General features: G+C 43.0%; 1 protein-coding gene across 5 annotated transcripts in view; it reads left to right on the top strand.

Moving 5' to 3' along the window:
• LOC110527519 (double-stranded RNA-specific editase 1) overlaps positions 1-17,418 on the top strand; it is a 72,574-nt gene that overhangs the window by 34,442 nt on the left and 20,714 nt on the right. For 3 of the 5 annotated variants that reach the window (XM_090240470.1, XM_090240471.1, XM_090240469.1), the window contains exon 3: positions 4,292-4,341. The exons of 1 other annotated variant lie outside the window; for it this stretch is intronic. Coding sequence is in view for 1 of the 4 variants with exons in the window: in XM_090240468.1 (XP_090096594.1) it covers positions 11,041-11,149 (109 nt within the window). In the remaining 3 variants the exon portion in view is untranslated. Of the gene's footprint in view, positions 1-4,291; positions 4,342-10,844; positions 11,150-17,418 lie in introns of those variants that run through there. One more of the 5 variants, XM_090240468.1, reaches the window with a different exon arrangement.

Genomic DNA, 17,418 nt, shown 5'->3' with positions numbered 1-17,418 from the left:
TACACCAGCTCTGTCAGGAGGAATGGGCCACAATTCACCCAACTTATTGTGGGAAGCTTGTGGAAGGCTACCCGAAACGTTTGACCCAAGTTAAAGAATTTAAAGGCAATGCTGCCAAATACTAATTGAGTGTATGTAAACTTCTAACCCACTGTGAATGTGATGAAATAAATAACAGCTGAAATAAATCATTCTCTCTGCTATTATTCTGACATTTCACATTCTTAAAATAAAATGGTGATCCTATCTGACATAAAACGGGGCAATTTTACTAGGATTAAATGTCAGGAATTGTGAAAAACTGAGTTTAAATGTATTTGGCTAAGGTGTATGTCAACTTCCGACTTCAACTGTATATAGCCATGTATCTCCATCAGTATGCAATCATCATTTAAAAGGGATGTTACCAGCGGTGAATAGATGAATAGTGATTTTACTTTTTTAGTTAGTATCATAAACCAGATTGTTAAAGGTGCAATCTGTATTGAAGCATACACGTTTGGACTTTTAAATTCACTATATTTTTGAAGAATAGGTTTTTGAAGAACTTGTAAATTCCTCATGAGCCTAGTAAAATCGTCTTACCCAATCAGAACCCCAAATAAAAACTTGTTTTACTCCTTTGTTTGTAAACAATGTAGTTGAAAACAAACACTGTATTTAAAAAAAAACATATTTTACCTTTATTTAACTAGGCAAGTCCGTTAAGAACAAATTCTTATTTACAATGACGGCCTACTCAGGCCAAACTCTAACCCGGACGACGTTGGGCCAATTGTGCACCGCCCTATGGGACACCCAATCACGGCCGGTTGTGATGCAGCCTGGATTCGAACCAGGGTGTCTGTAGTGACACCTCTAGCTCTGAGATGCAGTGCAGACCACTGCGCCAGTGTATAGCCTTAAAGGTTTTGGGTGACCGCTTAACTGCAGATTGCCCCTTAAAGAGATTCTTGTATACTTTTTAGCCAGTAGTTCTGAAAGTAGCACTCACGATCCAAAAATGGTCCCCGAAAGTTGCGTACTACATCATATATTTGCAGATATGTTCACCACATCATTGCTCTCTCTCTCTTTGCTGTGTCCATTGAGCCCTGCAACCTCATTGGATAACGCTGGGCAGACCTCTTGCCAGCTGTCACTTAAATGTGATGGGCTGAATGAAGCTCATTGGCTAGAACTCAAATTGCTAGGGGGCTGGCCAACATGGGGGGAAATGTAGGGAAAATGGCACGGCACAGCTTCAAGAAAACAGTCGCCTTCAAACTAGGGATTTTGTGGCTAATTTAGGTACGACAGTAATTCTGCTCATAGATTATGCATGTATAAACTACACATCGAAATATTCAGCCCAAAGCGAGAGGTTTAAAGGATGCTTTCTTAGTCGCTAAAGTACCGGAGCATTTCTTTAATGTTTCAACTCTACTTGTAACTTAACATAACATTACATAGGCTACAGTCTCACACAAGTTTCACACACCAATATTTAACAGTGAAAAGATTGCTCATTACAATAATGCCAATGTAATGTCAATGTAGTGAAATAGAAATGGCCTTATACACTAACTCCCACGTGTTTAAAAGAGCCACCCCAGACCCCTCAACATCAGGACTGTTTTTCGAAAGCAAAGCACTCTGACAGTGAGTCAACATCACTGGTCGCATGCTCCATGCTCCATGCTCCATGCTCCGTCTCACTATCGCACGGCAGGAATTTGTTTTGATTCCCATACATGAGTTGTGTTGATGTGATGATGGGCTTGCCCTGCTCATTCAAGAGGCATACAACTGGAAGAGTTTGGACAAGTGCCCTGGAGCGGGAGGGAGCCGTACAGGACAAGGGGTCGGAACAGACGAGGGAGGAAGTGAACTCCCCTCAGGAAGAAGGGGGAAGATCCATAGGTTCTTCGTCTCACAATACACACACAATACAATATGTAAGTGCGTTGTTCACAGCAACCTTCTACCTACCAAAATGTTATTCCTCCTCTCATTCACTCTCATTCTGTGGTCTGGTTGTGGACAATGATAGCTCTGTCAGCCCTTAACGAGGTCCACGCTCAGAAAGAGACTGTGTGTCGGGTGTGCTCTCTCTCCGGCCTCTAGGTCATCAGACTGCTCGTTATGGCACACACCTGTCTCCATCGTCACGCGCACCTGCACGTCATCAGACTCACCTGGACTCTATCACTTCCCTGATTGCCTTCCCTATATATGCCACTCCCTCAGGTTCCTTCCCCAGGTGCCATTGTTTCTGTTCCTGTGTCACGGCTGTGCGTTGTTTGTGGTTATTTATTAAAACACACACTCGCTGAACTTGCTTTCTGACTCTCACCACACTCGTTACACTGTGTGCTCCTCTCAAACATTAGACTGTGGGAATGTTGTGTTTTCTCTGCATGATTCAGTGAGGAGATATCCAGTCTTTCTTTTTTTTAAAGAAAGACTGGAATATTTGCATGTGGCTCCCACAAAATGTGCTTTTATTATTTTTGTCATATTTCCTTGGCAATTAGATGCACTATGGACACTGTAAATTGTACCAATACTCTGTCTTAACACACTGAGTTTTCAAACCATTGTCACACAGTCTCTCTCTCTGCGTAGGGAAATTACCCTAAACATCAGGCACCATAAAACAGGCACCGTAACCTGCCCCATAGCCCTCTGGGATTTGTCCCAAATGGCACCCTATTCCCTTTGTAGTGCACTACTTTTGACCAGAGCCACTGGCTCACACTGCTGTACGCACTCACTGCTGTAAGTCTCTCTGGATAAGAGCGTCTGGTAATTGACAAAAATTTAAATGTAAAATGCCTAAAGCAAGACTATAGGCTACATGCCCTGGTACCACAGAAAGACCATCAATAATGCAAGTCTGGCTGACGCATTCCACATTTTTTTTATTTTTATGGAGGGTGTGGGGGGTCTAACCTTGGTGGGGGGGGGTCAAGAAAACTGTGTTACACCAAAACTAGTGCACGAGGTAGGGAGTAGGATGGGTGCCGTTTGGGACGCAACCCCAGAGCCTGGGCTGATTACTCCCCTCTCCCCTGTCCCTAGTCCCTAGCATTATGAGAAAGGATGCAGCTGACACCAGTAACTGATTAAGCTGTCAAAGTATTGATGAGACCTGCATGCAGATAGGAGGGTGAAGCAGGGGAAAGAGCAGGGCAGTTTGCTATAGGGGGCCTTTTCTTCCTCACCACTTATCCGCAGATTGCTATCTGTGCAATGCATGTGAGAACGCTTCCCATGCCTTTGTCATGAAGAAATACTTTGAGGAATGACCTGGAATGATCTACGATGAATCGAGGCAAACAGGAGATTCAGGGCTGTTTTAAGTAAAGCAGTTAGTACATTTTGATGTTGATAAAGGCCAGGAGAACACGAGAGTGCGTACTGCTTGAACATCTGAACCATGGCACAAACCGTTGTGCTGTAAAGCTGAAGCTGCCGTTATTGGAATGGGGCGTGCAGTCGGTCTATGTAGGAACGGAGGGCCGCGTTAGCGTTATTCTGGAGCTGTGAATGCCTGCAGCCGTCTGTAGAGGAAGTTGTGACGTGTCGAAGGAAGTGCATCTCTGTGATGTCCAGCAGGCAGCATCTGTGCCCTTGAATTAAATTCAGCTGTTTTGAATAAGATGCACACACACTTAGAACACGCGTGAGGATACCATGTCACCTTAACAATACCCATGGAATGTTCAATTGTTCTTGTTGGCCGGCCCAGGCTCCCTGCACCTACAATTGTTACTTTGACTTTGAGTTCTGTGGGCTGCCAGAGTAGGCTGTAACTCTGTTGATATTGGATAAGGGGAGAGTGTAATTCTGTCCAGTACTTAGTTCATTTCTGGCCTGTAGTTTCAGGTTGGGTTTAGAGGCAGCTCCACTGTCAATCAAGTCAGACCGACCCCGTGGCACACTGACAAACCAAGCAGTGAGCGGAGTCCATACGCTCACCCTCCTAGTGTGTCCACTTCGGATCATCATCACAGCCCTTCATGTGAACTCTGTCTGTTACAGTGCATTCTCAACAGGATAAAGCACTTACTGAATTATCCTACTGTGGTGTGGGGCTATTCAGTGCTATGTTGTCAGAGGTTGGGCTCTAATAAGAAAGCGCTCGCTTACTAAAAATGTGAGTAGTTCAAGAGTTCCATCTAGTGGTTGTTTGATGCTACTACATGATCTGTTGATGTGTCCACTGTTACCACAGCCGGAGGACTGCAAAGGCTTGGCAGTTTGAACTGTACAGGAGGTTTACATACTGTTTTAATTGCTTTTTCAGATCACTGGATCCACCAAGTACACCCAGAGCGCTCAGCAGGTATAAACCAGGTGGGTGACCCGTTTTGTCATTTGATTCCATGTTCAGGCCCAGGACCGGCCTGCTCTTGAGGCAGGATTAGGCGGATGCCTATGGCAGGATTGTCTGAGTTAAACTGACCAGGATGCACCTCCATCAACACATAATTCTGCCCCCAAAACAATGACAAATTCTCTCAACCAGTGTCACTTGGGCTTTTTAGGTGAGCGCTGATGCCGCCATGTGATAAGCAGTGTCCGCTTTGTCAAAGTCAGGGACGCAACATATTTATCTTGTCCATTCCCAGCGCGCCTCTCCAGAGTGCTGTTGGGGAGATGCATCGCTGCTCCTAACAACGTTCCATCAACAACAACAACAAAAAATGTAACATAAATCATGTGGAAAATAAAGCAAAGAGTATGTGGCCTTTCCTGTAGCCAACAGGCTGGCGATGAAATGGACAACAATGTGATGAGACGGAAACGTCTACATCGTGTAGGTTTCTCAGATCAAATCGCCTAACCTAAATGGCGCCCAGTCGAATACAAAATGCGCGGACATGTTGACCAACGGTATATCCTAAAAACAGGACAGGTCAAAGTGAAATGGACAATATGGAATGGACAAGCAGGCTACTCACAACCTCTGTCCAGGAGTTTGGACCCCATGGGCTTAATTGTCATGATCAGTGGTTTCAAGTTTTGTATCCGTACCCTTTTTACAAGCTGATCATAGTGAAATTTAGAAGATTCTGCTACATTTCCCGCTGTGTAAACACATTGCAAATAGGTTAATGTAGCTGATTTTCTGAGCTTTAATAGCCAAAGTGATCAGGTCACAGGAATCAGGACTAATAAAGCCAAGGCAACGGCCTGTTTTACAAACGGTGGGCCTACCACATGGATGGGCATTCATAAAATGCCATTGTGGCCAACATGGTAGACTACACGCCGTCTTTTAGATGTCTTTTTTTGGTCCTGACCCCATCGGCCGTCCTTTTTTGTCTTCTTTTTTTGGTGTTTTACAAAAGGTTAGGCCTCCCACATAGATGGGCATTCCTAAAATTCAATTTCAGGCGACACCGTAGGCTATACCTCAGTAAGCACGGACTGACACTGATGTCTTTTTTTTTGTCCTGTCCGGATGTCTTTTTTTGGTGCAGTCCAGACCGGCCTTGATTTGCACGTCCAGAGACGTTGGTTTTTGGTCCAGTCCGGATCAAATCTGAACCCAATCATAGGCGTCTATTTTTGGTTCAGATTTTGACCGGTCTGGATGGACCAGCCTTGATTTGGCTCAAACATATGTCTGTAAATGACATCTTTTCAACTTCATTCAGAACTGAAAATTAACCTGATTTCAATGCCCGGAAAATACGTATTTTCACCTTTAATTCAGAACCTAAAGTGAACCTAACTTCCAACATCTAGAAAAAATACATATTTTAGAGGTCTTTTCAAAGTAATCATTTTGCTTCCTAGGACTATTCTAGTAGGGGTTGCATTTGTTTTTGCTATGCTAGGGTGGCAAAACGGCCAGGACCGGCCGTACTCAGGCCACATATCTATTGTAATTTTCTCTATGGATTAACACAATAGCCATTTTTTAAAATATATATACATATAAATACAAAATGGATAATAAAAAAAGTGTTTGTGTCCCGACTTTGGCATTGTATAACCAACCTATATAGAGAAATGTTTTGTTTACAAGCCAATGTCATGTTAAGTCATACATACATACGCATGCTTGAGCAGCTAACCGATCGCTGCAGCTGTACATAGTCCATCGGTAAATAGCCCACACATTTTACCTACCTCATCCCCATACAGTTTTTATTTATTTACTTTTCTGCTCTTTTGCACACCAGTATCTCTACCTACACATGACCATCTGATCATTTATCACTCCAGTGTTAATCTGCTAAATTGTAATTATTCGCCTACCTCCTCATGCGTTTGCACACAATGTATATAGACTCTTTTTTTTTCTACTGTGTTATTGACTTGTTTATTGTTTACTCCATGTGTAACTCTGTGTTGTTGTCTGTTCACACTGCTATGCTTTATCTTGGCCAGGTCGCAGTTGTAAATGAGAACTTGTTCTCAACTAGCCTACCTGGTTAAATAAAGGTGAAATAAATAAAATAAATAAAAAATAAATGCTTGTATCATAAATCCCTGTAGCAGAGTAGCTATACACTGATGTCGGGACCTTGACAAAACTTAGCAGTGAGTGAATGATTGCCATGTAAACACATAAGACTGATTAGCTATGCTCAACAAGTATATGCTTCTTCTGGCTTTTTCTAGCTCTATTTGAGATATTTTACCTTGCCTCGCTGGTTTGCTAGGTAACCAATTATCCGTAGACATCTGCAATGTGGGGCGGCAGGTAGCCTAGTGGTTAGAGCGTTGGGCCAGTAACCAAAAGGATGCTAGATCGAATCCCCGAGCTGACAAGGTAAAAATCTGTCGTTCTGCCCCTGAACAAGGCAGTTAACCCACTGTTCCTAGGCCGTCATTGTAAATAAGAATTTGTTGCAGAGGATGGCCATCTTATTACATGTTTGTTAACCCTTTAGACTTGTGGGAATTGGATGGGAAGGGATGGGAATACATTGACATGTTTCTTACAGAAGAATAAGCATGCAGGGAACCGTTTGGTAGATTACGAGGAAATGATTAGAGCAAAGTTGAGGACCGACATGAGACCGAGTCCGAACTGTCGATTTGATGTGCGTTTTACATTTGCTGTACTTTTTGCCGCATTTGTTGATAACAAAGTCCGAAAATACTCTGGATACATTCAGTAACACGATGAGAATATCCCTGGAAAATGTGGGGTAGGTGCAACATAAGACAAACAAATGACAAGGGTTTGAGTGAGAGGACTAAGGGTTTTAGTTAGAGGTGGCCACACGCTTCTCCAAAGTGAGCCTGTGTAATTTCAATGCACTTATGACTCAAAGAATAGTCTTTGGGTGCTTTTTTGAGGTCTCCTAGCTGTGCAGTGGAGGAACTAGAGCAAGCACACTTGTACAATAGATGTTTTGTTAGGAACAGAACCCTGCACCCCCCCCCCATCACACATTTACTGTTGTTGTTTACGCAATCGAGAAAACGGCTCATTACAAATCGCAATCTGGGTCAGGTGGGCATCATTTGTGTAACGGTTTTCCTCCTCTTCTGAGGAGGAGTAGGAAGGATCGGACCAATATGCAGCGTGGTAAGTGTTCGTCATTTTATTAAACTGAACTAAACACTAAAATACAAAGTAAACAAAAAGAACAACCGAAACAGTTCCGTCTGGTAACTAATACAAAGACAGAAAACAACTACCCACAAATCATAGTGGGAAAACAGGCTGCCTAAGTATGGTTCTCAATCAGAGACAACGATAAACAGCTGCCTCTGATTGGGAACCACACCAGGCCAAACACAGAAATACAAAAACATAGAACAACACAGAATGCCCACCCCAACTCACGCCCTGACCAAAAATAGGGCCATAAAAAAGGAACTCAGGTCAGGACGTGACAATTTGAAAGCTTGTTCCATTGCCAACATGACTAGCTAAGTTATAAAATATAAAATATAATCTTACGGTGTTAGGCTTTCACAAAGAAATTCAGAGAAACAAATTGTAATTTTGGTGAGCATAGAAAGGAGTCATTCAGGTGCGTGTTCTTCATGATAGACAGACACAGGGTCATTCTGTTCAGGAGAACCCAGGCTATGACACCATGTCATCTGGTAAACTGTACATCAACCATACTGATCATGAACGTTGACACTGTATATAACATGAGTTTTATGATATGGAAATGGGAATTGCACATTTGGACGGGTATTTGGCTCGCGTGTATGACATCAAAGCGGTATTTATTATAATCCTCAACAAACATCTCATCTTTTAAATGACATCATGTCCTCTTAACCCTCCGGCTGTGTTCCGGTCGAATTGGACCGATTTACAAGTCTTCTCTCTAAAAAATGTAGTTAATTTAATCTGATTGTCATAAGGTTCCATGACTTTGTCCACACAGGGCATCTGAACACACAAAACACATTTGGATGATTTTCATAACATTTTGGGTGTTTTATTTTAACTTTGGTTGTGGTTTTCCCTGTCAAAAATGACCGGTCATTAGAAATGAATGGGTGAGACTACAATTAGTGTATACAATTTAGTTCAGGCACATGCCCACTCATCAGATGGACACACTTTCTCTCCCAGACCCCAACATGCATGTGTGTTTGAGCACACACACACACACACCTCACTCCCCTTCTTGGCTTCCATGGCAACCCCCACAGTACCTTTCCCTAATAGAATCTTTCCCCCACGGGAACCACACCTGTTGGCATTCTCACAAACAATCGCAACTTTGTTTCAATAATATATAGAACTTTTCTCGCAGCTCTGGTATATAAAGCTTATTTGAGGCCTTGTTCACAATTCATTCTGTGGCAGCACAATGACCAAACGATGTACTGTATGTGAGGCTCTTGATCATATCTTTGATCATGACACTGATGAGGAGGAGAGAGTCCTTGTTCAACTTTGACACAAAGTATTCTGTGATAAATAGCACAATGTGTTTCATCTGAGTATTTGTTATTGTCAAAATAATCCATACATTATGCTTTTTTTAAACTCAAAAACGAGTTGTATGAGCTCAGGTCAATGAGGCCTACAGGCCATAAATAGCAAATAGAAGTTCAAAACTTGTAATGTTCACAAGAACCTAAGTTGATAAAAAGATCTAACACAACATTAGGTGATAATATATGTATTATTATGGATTTATAATCAGCTATAATGGGCCGGTCATTTTGGACCGACCCCTTTAATTAACATGAAACGAACACAACAGGAGTGTTAATATACAGCATTTCCCTCAGTCAGACAACAAAACATTAGCAAAAGTTGCCCAATTAGCGGAAGGGATGGGGGCAACTTATTGTGGCGTGCGGTGCTCAAGTTCGGAACGTCTGTCGGTCAAAACCCATACAGCGCTGTGATGCGTAGAGCCTGAGCTCTGACGTCATTTATAGCATGTTACTCTACAGCCACTGTGTTTCAATTTAGGCGCTTATTTAGTGCCCAAATCTGCCATTTTCAAGCCGTATACAGGTACAAGTGTATTAACTTACGTGAGTTGCATCTGAAGTTGGATGTGTTCATGGTCACTTCAATGTAAAACAAGGCCCTTTCTGATTCGAAACTGCGTGCAACTTCTCATGACGCGGCCAGGAAATGGGTCTAATGTGATTTTGTTCAGATGGGCTTGGTTCATTTGAGGTGACACACCACTCCAAGACATGCCACAGGGGGGCAGTGTAGGCCAGAGAACCTGTATCTCATCTGGCGATGTTATTGCATACTATTAGTATGAAGATGCGAAGAATTTATTTATTTATTTGCAGGCCGTCAAATAAAAGGCACTCCTTCAATATAAAGTTATTTTTGTCGAAAATTAAAACGTGTCAGTTTGCCACTTTCATGAGGTTAGAGTAATAACATGTTCAACTACATAAGACATTGGCTATAATCCAGGTTGTGCCTTTAGATTTCGAGAAAAGGAACAGCTAAGGTAGAATCTTTTGACTTCTGAATGAGAGAACTTCCTGGTCTATTTGGTCTGTTTCGCAAGCGTTCCCGGAAGTCTTGCGATGTTGTGCCTCTGAGTTTAGAAACTCTGTGATACTATCTGTCAAGTTTTGGTTCCAAAATATCTGGATTGCGTTCACTGTTCACTGGGGGGAGACAGAGGTCCAGTAGTAAGTTATACCGTCTGGTATGTGTTTTCACGAGACCCACGATGCACTACTTGTATGTGTTTTCTTACTGTATGTATAATTAATATACAATTACAGCTAATCTCCCCCTCTTTATGAGGGTGAGGAGTTTCATAATAACTCTGGCCAGATTTAGCTGATGCCTGAATGATGGTAGACATGGACACTAAGTGGTGTGGCGCTTCTACAATACGGAGTGCTTAAGTCCCCCAGCCAGGAAGCCACTGGTGCATGTCAGGACAATAATTACCCCCAGGATTAGAGAGGTCTGGATGGGGGACTGGTGGAATGGAGTCTTGGGCTGCTGACACAGGGAAACGTACACTGAGAGCCAGCTATGTGTCCATAGAGTGTGCCTATGGAAATTAGTTTCCACCTGCCCTGAATACCTGAATGTGACATGGGGGTAACTGTGTCACCGTGACAGCAATGGGACAATATAGGTCCTTTGAATCAGTATGGATCGATATGTTTCTATTTCTTAGATGGCATTTGTTGGCCATCTGAAGGTGAGCGTCATTGGATGGGGCCAGGTGTGTGTGTGTGTGTGTGTGTGTGTGTGTGTGTGTGTGTGTGTGTGTGTGTGTGTGTGTGTGTGTGTGTGTGTGACTGTGACATGTGTCTCCTCAGATCACGAGGGTCCGTAAGGAGAGGGCGAGATTGGCTACCACTGGAGTGACGTTTGTTCGTTTTATGTCATTCATATAAAAGTACTGGCTGGCAAAGCTCATGACATCTGAGGGTGTGAACGACAGACAGGCGGAGGGAGGGTCTGCGCCTGGTGCCTGTACAGTATTTAGCAGAGTGAGAGAGGGAGGGGAAGTGCAGTGCCTCCTAGACTCTCCAGGCTAAAGAGAGCCTAGGGGCAACAGGGCAGCCTAGGGGGCAAAAGGACTGCCTCGGGGCAACAGGGCAGCCCTGTTTGGCATGGCTCTGTTTCTGGATGGCTCCCAGGCCATGGGGGCCGCGGGGGCCTATTACTGCTTGATCCGGAGGAGGTTCAAGAGGAGACGCAAGAAACGCTCAGAGCGCAAAGGTACTCCGCTCCAGGATGGCTCGGAGGGATAGGCTTTGTGTGTGTGTGTGGAGGGGAGTGCTCTTGTGGGCTTGTGTGTGTATCTGTAGGTCTGTGTTTTTTTTTTGTCACTGTACTTAACATTGATGGATTGGTTGATTGACTAATGCAAGGATTGCTCTGGTGTGCTTGTGTATTTGGTTACAGAGTTGTGACCAAAATACTGCGTATGTTGTCTCTGAGAATGATGCAGGCAGTTTTCAGATATTGGATATATGTCATTGAGTTTGGGATAACAATATGAGAATTCATGTATAGAAATGCACACTGCTGTGTGCTTCAAAAGCATGTTCAAAGTTTTTTGAGGCAAACCCGTATTTGTAGTAGAATCGTGTTACTTTTTTCCCCACCGAAACATGTATTTGTGATGTCGTATTTGTGTTCGAAGGATCAAGAACTGTGTTAATATCACATGTAATCTTCTAAGAGTTTTCACCCTTTAAACAGAGCTATAGTTATCATACATTTAACTCTGAAGCGTACTGTCAGTGCCACTCAGACTTCACACACACTATATACCGTACGCATGATGTGTTCTGTAATTTTCTATGACAGGATACAGGCTCAGTTCCGCGCCCGTTGCTTTGGGTGATGGCAATAGGCAGATATATTAACTTTCAAATTAACTTTCTGCAACGATGTGGGGAACCGGTAGTCTATTGCAAGGCGAGCAGATAGGAGTTTCAATTCTGAGAGGTGTCCATGCGAAAAGCATAAACCCTCCTTCCACTCCTGGGCTTTAATCTCTGGAGCGTGGATACAGCATGGTGATAGGCTGTTTGGTCTCTTTGCATACTGTAACGTGTCTCCGTCGTACACAGTCTTTGAGATCCAAAGTTCTACTAGAGAAAGGGGAATCTGAGAGGAGATTAGGAATGTGATGGTTAAGTTAAAAAAAATGATCTGATACAGTGCCTTGCGAAAGTATTCGGCCCCCTTGAACTTTGCGACCTTTTGCCACATTTCAGGCTTCAAACATAAAGATATAAAACTGTATTTTTTTGTGAAGAATCAACAACAAGTGGGACACAATCATGAAGTGGAACGACATTTATTGGATATTTCAAACTTTTTTAACTAATCAAAAACTGAAAAATTGGGCGTGCAAAATTATTCAGCCCCCTTAAGTTAATACTTTGTAGCGCCACCTTTTGCTGCGATTACAGCTGTAAGTCGCTTGGGGTATGTCTCTATCAGTTTTGCACATCGAGAGACTGAAATGTTTTCCCATTCCTCCTTGCAAAACAGCTCGAGCTCAGTGAGGTTGGATGGAGAGCATTTGTGAACAGCAGTTTTCAGTTCTTTCCACAGATTCTCGATTGGATTCAGGTCTGGACTTTGACTTGGCCATTCTAACACCTGGATATGTTTATTTTTGAACCATTCCATTGTAGATTTTGCTTTATGTTTTGGATCATTGTCTTGTTGGAAGACAAATCTCCGTCCCAGTCTCAGGTCTTTTGCAGACTCCATCAGGTTTTCTTCCAGAATGGTCCTGTATTTGGCTCCATCCATCTTCCCATCAATTTTAACCATCTTCCCTGTCCCTGCTGAAGAAAAGCAGGGCCAAACCATGATGCTGCCACCACCATGTTTGACAGTGGGGATGGTGTGTTCAGCTGTGTTGCTTTTACGCCAAACATAACGTTTTGCATTGTTGCCAAAAAGTTCAATTTTGGTTTCATCTGACCAGAGCACCTTCTTCCACATGTTTGGTGTGTCTCCCAGGTGGCTTGTGGCAAACTTTAAACAACACTTTTTATGGATATCTTTAAGAAATGGCTTTCTTCTTGCCACTCTTCCATAAAGGCCAGATTTGTGCAATATACGACTGATTGTTGTCCTATGGACAGAGTCTCCCACCTCAGCTGTAGATCTCTGCAGTTCATCCAGAGTGATCATGGGCCTCTTGGCTGCATCTCTGATCAGTCTTCTCCTTGTATGAGCTGAAAGTTTAGAGGGACGGCCAGGTCTTGGTAGATTTGCAGTGGTCTGATACTCCTTCCATTTCAATATTATCGCTTGCACAGTGCTCCTTGGGATGCTTAAAGCTTGGGAAATCTTTTTGTATCCAAATCCGGCTTTAAACTTCTTCACAACAGTATCTCGGACCTGCCTGGTGTGTTCCTTGTTCTTCATGATGCTCTCTGCGCTTTTAACGGACCTCTGAGACTATCACAGTGCAGGTGCATTTATACGGAGACTTGATTACACACAGGTGGATTGTATTTATCATCATTAGTCATTTAGGTTAACATTGGATCATTCAGAGATCCTCACTGAACTTCTGGAGAGAGTTTGCTGCACTGAAAGTAAAGGGGCTGAATAATTTTGCACGCCCAATTTTTCAGTTTTTGATTTGTTAAAAAAGTTTGAAATATCCAATAAATGTCATTCCACTTCATGATTGTGTCCCACTTGTTGTTGATTCTTCACAAAAAAATACAGTTTTATATCTTTATGTTTGAAGCCTGAAATGTGGCAAAAGGTCGCAAAGTTCAAGGGGGCCGAATACTTTCGCAAGGCACTGTATGTTGATTTATTTAAAAAATAACAAAAAATTTGAATAATATTCATGAAGTGGATGGAATATGTACACTTGTTTCTTCAGTTTTTCCCCCCCTATATAGAGTCTGGAAGGTATAGAGAGAAATAGCAATAGCGTCTCTCCGCCATGCGTCATTGGTCAAAGCCTATGGGCAAATGAATGTTTTTTTTTTAGGATTTAAGGTCTATGGTAAACACAGGCTGAGATCGCATATGTTTTGTTCTATGAGATAATCTTCATCAGCGAACGTCACTTTTTGTGAATTTTTAAGCATTTATGTCTTTTTTTTTAAAGCACGCAAAGAACATAAAGGCTTCATTATCTCATAGAACAAAACATATAAGATCTCCTAAGCCTGTGTTAACCCTCAGACCTTGTTTTTGGCGTTTATCCCAAAACCCCACTCTTTCTCCATTCATTTTCCCCATAGGAATGTCTGAACGAACCAGAGGTAACTCATTTCAGTTTTTTTAGGAAAGGGAAAGGGAAAGATACCTAGTCAGTTGTACAACTGAATGCCTTCAACTGAAATGTGTCTTCCTCATCTCTGGTGCGGGGGGGGGGGGCTGCCTTAATCGACATCCACGTCTTCGGCGCCCGGGGAACAGTGGGTCAACTGCCTTGCTCAGGGCTACATGCTGGCCGAGCGCTGTAGACAATGTCTAACTTTATAAGAAACAAGATGAATCTAGTTTGCCCCAGTCTTCCAATGATTTTGTGCTTGGTCGGAATCCTCAGAGCGACGTAATCTGTCGATGCATTATGAGGAAGGACGCCAGTAGGGATTATTACATTGTTGCAATAATAGTCTGTCAAGAGGTAAACAATGAGCTGCCACCTTGGCATATTAATCATATGAATGAATTAAAGGGGAAGTTCAGCAGAAGCTTTTAATTATTAGACACGTTTAATATTCTGGCATAAAGCCGCCTCCCGTGACTGAATGAGTAAATCAAATCTATTGTAGTGGAACATTTAGTAAGTATATTTGGGACTGGAGATATTGTAGTCTCTCCGAGCATTATCTGTAATGTGCTGTGCTGCCTGCTGAAGTCATTTTTGTAATATTCTCGCTCCGTTGGGTTTAGACATGATTGTCAATGGCTGCTAATATTTCAATGGCTAAATAACTCTGAAGCTTACTCAGTCCAACCCTCACATAATATTTGAATGCGGATTCCCTGTCTTCGGGAAACACTCAGCAGGCAACACAGCAATTACTTGTCTCATTCTGTCCCGAGTATAAAATACATGAATTTAGCTGTAATCCAAGGTAAATAGTTCAAAAGTATTGCAAAGATTTTTTCCCACTGTTTACACCCTGCACACTGGGAAGTTATACATACCATAATTTCCGCTGTACCTTCATGCTAACTGGTGTGCTGCGAGGTGAGGTGAAGTGTGAGTTTAATCTACTGGGGTAGGAAAGTGAACTCCAGACAAGGTAAACGGATGGATTTGCACTGTGAGGCGTACACGGCTGCTCTGCGAGACGTACCCGGCGGCCCGATGACGCTGAGGGATGTGTCTGTCTAGCCTGCCTGAGCTGTACACCATGAATCTCTGTCAGACCTAACAGTATCCTCTTCTCTGATAGGTGGGGGGTTGATAGTGATACTTGATAAGTGGCTCTGCTGTATCCAGATACTTCTGGTCTCCAGTGAGCCCTAAGATAGCTGCGTTCCGTTCTAGGTTGTTCTAGGTATATGATTTAATGAACATATGTTGTATTTTGGCTTTGGTACCACCGCCACTATAATCAGTGGTGTAGCGGTGCCTGGAGGAAGTGGGTATAGCCCAATGTTGAACACACAAAAAAATTATATCGGCCCACCCAGCGAAGGAAAGTGTGAAAAATTGTGTAAGAAACGGTGACATACACTAAATGACCTAAATGGATAAATCCCATATTGGTCTCTAACAGTCAGTCTGTACCGTGCAAATAGGCTAATAGTAGGTCTACTATTGAAATAGATAAACGAGGCTGTTAAGTCAGAAATTGCACAGGTTTCACACTTTTTTAATAGAAAAACAACACAATCGGATGTTCAAAGTCCACACCAATGCTTAAACCACATCAGGAGGACCTTTGAGGTCTATGAAATGTAGAATTATTTTTTGTGCAGTTACCCTTTAATTGAAGTGTGCAGGCACCTAGCACTGTTTGGTTAGCGAAAACACTGTTGCACATGAGATAGAGTTTGCAAAACAATTGGCCACTGGATTAATGCAAATAATCATGATATCATTCTGCCAGGTATGCATAGTCTACTTTGTAGTTGACATTTAATTGAGCCGGTTTTTAGGAAACCATTCTCATCGACCAGAAGACGGTTAGCGTCGCTGTTTTTCCTGTTCCTTAATTGTTTGAAACCTGGACGTTTTACTTCATGTTATTTTATAAAGACGTCTTACCTTGCGTGAAAGTAGCCAATAGCCAAAATCCCACCGTTGAAATGTGGACGCAATTATTTTTTTATAAAGACTTCCTCATTTGCATTCTCCTGTTCTATTCGTTTTCTTTACACTTCCTTTCATTGTCTAGCAGGCATTACCTTAGACATATTAGCGACCCATGATCGTTGTTGCATCTTTAGATCTACCTTCTATCTACATTTCTAATTGATATTTCCATCTCTGTCCATGAAACCACTTGCGTGTGCATTTTAGAATATGTGTTTTCTGCAAATTGCGTTTAGGAACATTTCTGCGTAAGCCTACTGCCGTGTGCACATTGCTGCGCTGAAAATGTGAAGAAATAATAGTTTATCAACATTTTAAGCTAAACCTTCTGATCTGCTCCATCAGCCTTGTTAATTGATACGGCGTACACCCCCGCTACACTACTATGACACGCATCATGGGGATTAAGAAGTGAGCATACACAATGCCCACTGAAAAATAAATGGGTATACCTGCGTTTACCCTCCACTACACCGCTAACTATAATGTTACATCCAGCTGACCCTCTCAAACAGGGGCCACCTGCCTCCCCATCCCCCTCCTCACCCCTCTCCTGGCTTGTCGGCCTGTCTGTCAACGTTACCTCCAGACCTGGTTAAATCAGGAGCCGTGAGGTATGAAATTCAACATCTTCCCCTTCCCCTCTCTCTCCATTCCCTCCCTTCTCACCCAGAGATAGAGGAGCACCTGGCCCGGCCTTGACGGCAGCGGCAGCGGGGGAAGACAGCGATAGTCATCTGTTGTGAGCTACGGGGGTAGTGGTGCGGAGAGAATGGCTGGGGATGGGAAGAGAGCTAAGGCAGAGCTAGGCAGAGCTAGGAACCTGGAATCTCTCATCTGTCGTATACCTACCTGCTGAGCACCTAAAAAAATGGTGTGCCTCCTCAATGTACGGTGTGGGGAGAGAGTACAAAATCACCTGCCTGAGTCTATGAAGGTAGCTGACTACATGTGACACAGTTGGACCGTTACATGAAGGGCATTTGCACAGTAGCAATTTTCAGCACTGGAGGCCAGGGACCAAAGGGCAACCTGTGATGGCGTTAAATGGATTTGATCCGACTGGCTGTCAGCCAGCTGGATAGGAAGGAAGAGGGGCTGCTTGGGTGGGTGGGTTCAGGACTCGGGGCGGCTAGAAGAATTTAGCAGGAATATTGGCTTCCAGTCAAACGGTACTCCCAGAAAGATCAAATAATATACACTTGTGATAATGATTGTG

Source organism: Oncorhynchus mykiss, chromosome 7, assembly GCF_057628025.1.
Source record: "Oncorhynchus mykiss isolate SJ-2025 chromosome 7, ASM5762802v1, whole genome shotgun sequence".
NCBI classification, from domain to species: domain Eukaryota; kingdom Metazoa; phylum Chordata; class Actinopteri; order Salmoniformes; family Salmonidae; genus Oncorhynchus; species Oncorhynchus mykiss.
Note: the sequence above shows the minus strand (reverse complement) of the source record. Positions and strands in the feature narration are given on the sequence as shown.